We start from the raw sequence: 7,687 nt of genomic DNA, 5'->3' as shown, positions 1-7,687 counted from the left end.
GTGAAAAAGACGAGCTCTGATGAAGAGTGATGTACAAAACATTCCAGAAATACTGAGAAACTGAAACACTTTTACAAAAGTCCTGCTGCTCATCGCAGAACTTTCACGAGCGGCTACTGAAAACATCTCATGGACGCTGCTAAAGAAAGTATAAGAGTTAATCAATTCAATATTTAGTAAGTCAAACATATGACATGATCGGTGTGCTCAGTGTGTTCAAATAATGACATGAAAAGCTCCGTTGTTTGTGCTAGTTTAGTCAGACAAAGTTTATCAATAGTTGTGCCTCAAGTTAGGATCAGTGCAGAAATTTCACAAACCTTTTCTTGGAACTGTACATCACAAGGTAGAAGTTTACAACAGTCCGCCTTAAAAACACAATAACCAAACAACACAAAAGGGGGCTGAATGGTAGCGAGGCCTGTATTCTTCGTTTTTTTCCAGCTTAAAAAAATCTAAGACATTATTACAGTGTGTAAAAATCTTACTTAATCCAAGGATTATTTACAAAATATTAAAATAAACCTCATGTATATAGAGGCACTCGGCACACCACAGGAAAATGCAACATAAAGTGTCTGAGTAATATGCTGGGTTGCCACGTGACACCAAAGCATCTTCAGTTCATCTTTGCATTGATTGAATGAATGAATACCATTCTTCTGAAAGATTTAGTGACTGCAAAGCCATCACTCTAGGGAACGATGGTCAGGATTTGTCCCATAATTAGTCAATTGTCTGTATTAGACATACATGCGTGGTACATTTAAAATATCAAAAGAATAGTTATATATTCAACCACTGACTGGTTAACTTAACATTACTACTTTCTGTGGGTACAGGAGAAACATATCAGACCGGCTCACCCATTTTTTTTTCTTTGTGCACTCCATACAGATGCAATCTGAGAACATGTTAATTATTGAGCTTTAGATGCTTGTAAGCATATTTTATGAACAGAGCAGGTCAACCTGTTTCCTTCTGCCAAGATAAGCTAAGCAGCCATTGGGTGTCCTGTAGCCCTATAATAAATCTCCCAAAGTGCACAATCATGCAGAAACTAACTAACAACTTAAAAATACACATCTGTTTTTCAAAGATAATAGTCAGCAGTCGCAATCTTGTGCATAGAACACATCAATAAAAGCAAGTACACATCAGTCACATTAAACAATCAAGGCGACATCAACCTAGAACTTTGCTTTGCCGTTCATTTCTATTTTGGCTGAGATAGTGTCCACTGGGTGATCTTTGTAGCTTTTGTCCTTGCAGCACTTCCTCTGGAAAAATTTAAAGAGCGCAAAAATGGGGATGGCCAGACTGGGAATTCCAGCAAGGATAAAGATCATGGCATAGATCCAAGAGGGATAGGGACGTGCTTCCAGTATGGGAAAGCTCGCCTGTGATCGGGATCAACAAAAAAGTTACATTTTGCAGCACAAAACATCAAACTACATCTTTATTCCTGCAGTTACTGTATGTAAAAACTTGTTGTAAACTACTGTGAACAACAAACTTACCGCTTCCTCGTCCCACACCAGATAGGTTAAATCTTTGGTGACTTGGGTAACAAAGTAGAAAATTAGGATGAAGATCATAAGGAGTGGGCTAATCACTCTCCATGTTGCCTGCCAGAAAATATTGGGCTTGTGGCCAACCATAAATTCAATGTCCTTGTTGAACCTGTTTGAAAGCAATAAGAGGGAGACATACATACGTGTAAAAATCATCCATAAAAGGCAACCTTGTAGATTTTATTAGTTACAGTAAATAAAGCATCACATGTCACTGTTTGCTCAACTGGCTGATACCAAAGCAGACTGTAGTCTGTTATTTTTCTCTAAGCTAACTTTGAGTCCAAATTGACAACATTAAAAGATGTATATTACACCACCTTTTTTGCACCTTTTCTTCTAACTATTAGATAATTGTTATAAATAAGTCAACTTAACTGCTTTCATGTGCATGGTCAGAAACTCTAAGCCAAAAGTACATTTTACACATTCCTCCCCTTCCTGTTGCAACATTAAAACACACTTCTGCTGTGATGAGTTACATTATCTCTACTGCAAGGTCAGAAGGCAACGCTTTGTTTGAACTCTAACAAGAACTGTTGGTTGCCTCACTGAACACTGACCTTTTCTGCCTCTTATGAAAATACCAGGAAAGCGAACTTTCCCATAATGACAAGTACAAACATGATTCTGTTTAGATGGTCGGATGTTTGATAAAGTACCTAGAAGGTCATTACTTTGGAAGCTGACTCAATGATCACCTAAGGACGGGCACACTTACCTATCAATCCCATAGATGTAGATAACTGCAAACATTTCACAGAAACCGATGATTAGGAGGGGGATTGAGCCTGCAAAGTTGTCAAAAAGAGCTAGCCAGTAGTTCCCAGAGCGTTGGGTGAATATGAGCCCAAGAGCAAAGGATATTAAGCAAGTAAGACCTGAAAAAACAACACAAGCAGGCGGTTACAATCATACCCAGTTTTCCATGGTGGTTATGAAGAAGTTCTCAATGTGAGAAAGTTACCAGTAAAAACTTCTTTAGGCCAAGTTTGAGGAAGAACTCTAAGGTCTTGAAGGGGAACCACCACTCCCTCAATGCTCCCAAACATAGTTGAAAGGCCGAGACAGAAGAGCATGATGAAAAAGAGGACTGCCCAGAGAGGTGAAACAGGCATCTTCATGATGGCCTCTGTGAAAACGATGAAGGCCAGGCCCGTTCCCTCCACACCCTGAAGCGGTACAGGGCAAATCTTTCAAGTTCTGAATCGATTTTGAATCATTTTTGTGACACTCAAACTGGGCAAATAATCAGGGAATTAACAGGATACAAAAAAATAAAGGCTCCACTGACCTGACTGAGTAAATTCTGAATGTCGCAGGTTTTTAAGGGCAAACCTTGGATGATATCTGGATTTGTCTGATTTAGGCTGGTCAGAACCTGATCGTAGTTCTCTATTGTGATGGAGGTTTCAGGGTAGTCAAAGGCATTGATGAGATGCAGGATGTTACTGAAAAAAAGTAAGAAAAAACTCATATGAGTCTATCTAGATACAAGTAAATCTCACTCTCTCATTTTTCCCCCTATTGTAATGTCATCTTTTGTGCAAACTGAAACTCACTCTCCCTGGCATTCATCAAATTTCTGCGTTGCCCTGAAACCGATGATGGAGTAGATCACCGTTGCAGAGTACACCGAGGTGCAGCCATTGATGATGGAGATGAGAACGGCGTCTTGCTCACAGTTGTTGCTGCAAGTAGATTTTAAAGGGACATAGCGTGAGGACACTTGCTGGACAGTGAGTTCCATTATGACTGTGTAATCAAGACCTTTACTCACTGAACAGAGTTGTAACTGGAGAAAGAGATGAGGCCCCCGAAAGCCAAGGAGAAGGAGTAGAAAACCTGAGCTCCTGCATCCAACCAAGTCTGTGGATTCATTAACTCATCCACCTAAAGAGAATCCAAAGATAAGCATTCTTATTGAGCTGTGAGCAGATTTCTGACCTATACAGAATTTTAAAACGGACACTTTCCCACCTCACTGGCTGTTGTTAGTTAATAATCTAAGAGGGTACACACAATGCACAATTGCACAATTGTCACCAGGTAATTTGGCTTTAAAGTGCCTATCTAGATTACTTATGTATTGGAATTTACAGTACTAACTGTGCTGCGTTTCAGCCTTCAGTATCAGCTTTTATATCAGCTTTTATCAGTCCTGTGATAAAGGTTTACTGCTCTCATGTTTCAGGCCTGGGTGTCTTAAAACGGCAAATAATAGCTTAAAGAAATAGGCTTGTATCTCTGTAAGTACACTTTCTAACAGTTATATAACCATATATTACTGTAATGTCTGTGCAATAAATATGAGCCTTCAGCCATCTAGCTTAGCTAAGCATGAAGAGTGGAAACAATGAGGTCCAGGTTTCACTGACGTTATTGAGTAATTCTCCACAGACGTTGTAAAACTGTACAAAAACCATAATGACAAATAAGTTCATCTTGTCCCTTCTGATTCTTGTGACATGTGATACATTGAACCCTTACATCTGGTGTGAAGAGGTACTTTATTCCCTCTGTAGAGCCTTTGAGAGTCAATCCTCTGATGAGGAAGATTGTGAGGACAAAATATGGGAGAGTGGAGGTGATGTAGACAGCCTGAAAAAAGAAAGATGGCACGTGTATATCTGAGCAAACCTACATGTAAAAATCACTTCCTTTTCTTAGACATTGTGATTTTTCAGACCTTGCCAGAAGTCTCAATGCCACGAATGCAGCACACATACAGCAGAGTCCAGGCAGCGAACAGGGCCAGCACCATCCACCACTGCAAACCTCCAGAGTCATCAATGGCTGCTGAAGTGTTCAGAGTCTCTCTGTACCAGAAGTAGTCAACAGTGGTGCTCCGTGCGCACTCAGCCACTAAACCTGCAAACGGCACAAGCAAGAGCAACTTGATGGCAGGCTAATCATCGCATAACGTTCTATTGTAACCTCTTGTTAGATGAAGGCACACCTGTGCTGTTAGCATTGAGAGGGCATTGGCTCCAAGGCAGAGGATCTTGAAAGGAGTTGAACAGGTACCACATGATCCAGGCCATGATGGTGTTGTAATACATACCGACCAAAAATGAGACAAGTAACGATGCAATGCCTGCAAAAGAATGAAGAAAGCAGTGGAAAAACTCACAGTGATTATCTGCTTAAGATGTGGGCCATGTTTGCTAGCTTATTTTAGCATGACAGCATAGTAAGTGCTATGTTTATATATGTTACATATGATATATGCTTGGCAGGAATTTGGTCTCATTATGGTGCTCAGTGTACACTTAAGTGATCCCAATATTGAGTGTTTTTTTCTAAATGCTTGGATAGGAATGATTACTCGGTCTGTATTTTGTATTAAAACCTAGCTTGAGTAACCGTTGCTGCAAAAGCAAACCTAATGGAAGAACAGAACAATTCCATCCTCTAAAAACTCTAAATTAGTTAATACATGAGATATTTAGCCATTATGGGAATTATAACTTATTGCTGTCTGTGGAGCCATTTTGCCAACATAGACACAATAAAACACAAAGATACGAAGGCGCACACACCCACACACATGCATGTTTTTTTTTGTACACACCAACTCCAGTCAGGTAAGGGTTGATTGCTCTCCACACTCCCACGCTGCCTTTTCTCAGGCGCTGACCAATGGCAAACTCTAAGTGCAGCAGCGGGATTCCCTCCAGAACCAACAGGATAAGGAACGGGATCATAAACGCTCCTAAAAGCACAACATTCACATTCATAATGAATTAGCAAAGTGGTGAGATTTTCACTTTGTTAGACACTTTAACAAAGGAAACTAAGCACAAAGATACTTGTAAACTGTGAAAAGCAGCTTTTTATTAGCTAAACTAGGAACTGTACAAACCAAGAATAAGACTCACACATTACCTTTCCCATAGCATTTACCTCAAGAAAGACTTTATTTTTTTGAGTTTCATTAAATAGAAATAAAATTCAATAAAAATCTAGTCAGCATCTATATCTGATTATTTATGGTGAATAAAACGGGCATTTCCATAATTCATACTGTGGGGTTCTTTGTGTTGATACAACATGTCTGCATGCTTTGTCCTATCACTTGGTTGTAACCTTTTAACAAAAGCATTTCTCAAATGGTATAATTTCTTTCTAATCACTAAAATCCATAGTGTCCTTTTGTTAGCAAAAACAAAGTAAATCCACTGATATTTTCTTTTGTGGCATCTAGTCTATATTCAAATATCTTTCACATCTACTGCCCCACACGTCCCTGCATACCTCCTCCATGGCTTTGACACAGGTACGGGAACCTCCAGACGTTACCGAGTCCCACGCAGAAGCCCACGCAGGTGAGGAGGTACTGGGCTTTGTTGTCCCATTTGGGCCTGTCCCCAGCCTCCTCGGTTTCCATCCTTTCCAAATCTTCATGAGATGGGATTCGGTCATCCAGTCCTGGGTTTGGTAATTTCAGCTTCATGGTGGCTTGCTGTAAACCTCCTCCGTGCAAAAAAGAAATTGGAAATAAGAGCTTCTGTGTCTCTCTTTAATAAGAAGTTCTGTTACTTTTGTAAATTTTTAAGCAACTGAGAGGATTCAGAAGTAAACCTCCTCTGTGCAGTCGGCTCCTGAGTCTCCTAGGACTATCTCTCTCTCTCTCCTCCCTCTCTCTGAGTCCTTTATCCCTACTGTGTGTCCAGGTGAGGGACACTGAGGCATTTACTGTGACCCGTTGCACCTAACTTGTGGTTATCAGTCACTTGTCTTAACCTGTGTTATATTATATGATGTCAGCAACTTTAAGCGGAAAAAGGTGCAACCTTGTTCTTAGTGGTTAATACATTACACGAGATGCTGCCAATAACCCTTTCCCTGGGCGAAGAGTGATTGGGTGAATTCTAATACCGGAAATGATATAAACCTCTGTCTTTACCATCGGGTCACGTTTTTGTAATCCCTGATAAACTAGATGGCTTATTTCTTGCTACAATAAGAACATTATTCGGTCTGTGAAAGCTCATTTGTGACTTATTTGAAATGATAACCATTAAAGTATTTTTAAAATGATCACAGAGTTGTGGAAGTGATTTTTTTCTCTAAGTTTATACCATGTTTACCTCACAGTATGATTGTCAAGTAGTTCACGGCCCTTGTAAACCTTATCAGTGTTGCTCTCTAACGTAATAACTAACTAATGAAAGGCTGGCATCAACATTTACGGAGTGGTACATTTCCACTATCAATGTAACTGGCAGTCACACTCAGGGAGTAAAGTGGGACTTGGCTAAATAATGGGGCGGTAGAAGGTAAATATTAAGGTGGAGTTTGGAAAGTGTCACTAAAGAAAATCATCAGATTAACCCTTGTGTTGTCCTCGGGTCATTTTTGACCCTAAAAGAACTCTTTTTTTTACCATGTTGTGGAAAGGAATGACCAGTAGAACAATGCACATATTGTCCTCTAATATAATGAGGAGGAAGAATCAACGATCAGGAGGATCCAGGATTAGAAGATAAAGAAAATATTGCCAATATTTAGACCACATGCTACACAGCAAAATCTCCAGTGTTAAATTAACACTAGAGAGTGTCTATATGGGTCCACACCTCTGAGTGTTAAATACAACACTGTTGAGTGTTAAATTAACACTTTTGACAGTGTTATATGTTTAAAAGTAACCTAGTCAGTTTTAAAGATTAACAATGGCTAACACTGAGCAGTGCTGATTTTCTAACACTGGAAAATAACTCAAAATGTTAGAAATATTCCAGTGTTAGAAAATCAGCACTACTCAGTGTTAGCCAAAAACAAAGGAAAAGCTCATTTAAATGAGGTTTTATCAGACTTAAAAAAGAAATAGTGTCAAAATGTTTGAATTAAGTTTTAATTGGGTGAAAAATCCACTTCATATTAATTAAGTATCAATCAAACCAGATGGGGTCATTTCTGACCCCTGAGGACAACAGGTGTGATTATGTGCTGCTTTAAAAATTTGAAATGCTTCAAGAAAAACATTCTCACTAAAGTTCAACATACAGCACTCTGTGGTTAGTCAAATAGTCAAAATAATCTAAACATTTAAATATTTTATTGTCTGATTTTATTTTCGCTAAAAAACAGGCTATACTTTATGTAAA

At 39.2% G+C, this 7,687-nt stretch overlaps 1 protein-coding gene across 1 annotated transcript; it reads right to left on the bottom strand.

Annotated features, from left to right (window-relative positions):
* Positions 1–241: 241 nt before the first annotated feature.
* Positions 242–6,206, bottom strand: LOC113014509 (sodium-dependent neutral amino acid transporter B(0)AT1-like). Its single transcript, XM_026156093.2, has 12 exons — positions 5,832–6,206; positions 5,149–5,289; positions 4,534–4,671; positions 4,264–4,445; positions 4,065–4,175; positions 3,355–3,467; positions 3,137–3,265; positions 2,869–3,025; positions 2,542–2,746; positions 2,296–2,455; positions 1,521–1,683; positions 242–1,400 (listed from the first exon to the last, which is right to left on the bottom strand). Exons 1-12 carry the CDS (start codon positions 6,028–6,030, stop codon positions 1,191–1,193), a joined length of 1,908 nt encoding a protein of 635 aa, XP_026011878.1. The 5' UTR covers positions 6,031–6,206; the 3' UTR covers positions 242–1,190.
* Positions 6,207–7,687: the final 1,481 nt, after the last annotated feature.

The sequence above is a fragment of the Astatotilapia calliptera genome, chromosome 22 (genome assembly GCF_964374335.1).
Source record: "Astatotilapia calliptera chromosome 22, fAstCal68.1, whole genome shotgun sequence".
NCBI lineage: Eukaryota > Metazoa > Chordata > Actinopteri > Cichliformes > Cichlidae > Astatotilapia > Astatotilapia calliptera.
This window is presented reverse-complemented; position numbering and strand designations above follow the sequence as displayed.

Bases quoted from the DNA above. Each gene is read 5' to 3' on its own strand.
- LOC113014509 (XM_026156093.2), bottom strand. From the start codon at position 6,030: ATGAAGCTGAAATTACCAAACCCAGGACTGGATGACCGAATCCCATCT. The intron at 3,026-3,136 runs GTGAGTTTCAGT...ACTTTTTTTCAG, and splicing joins TTTGATGAATGCCAGGGAGA to TAACATCCTGCATCTCATCA. The intron at 1,401-1,520 runs GTAAGTTTGTTG...TCCCGATCACAG, and splicing joins TGGTGTGGGACGAGGAAGCG to GCGAGCTTTCCCATACTGGA.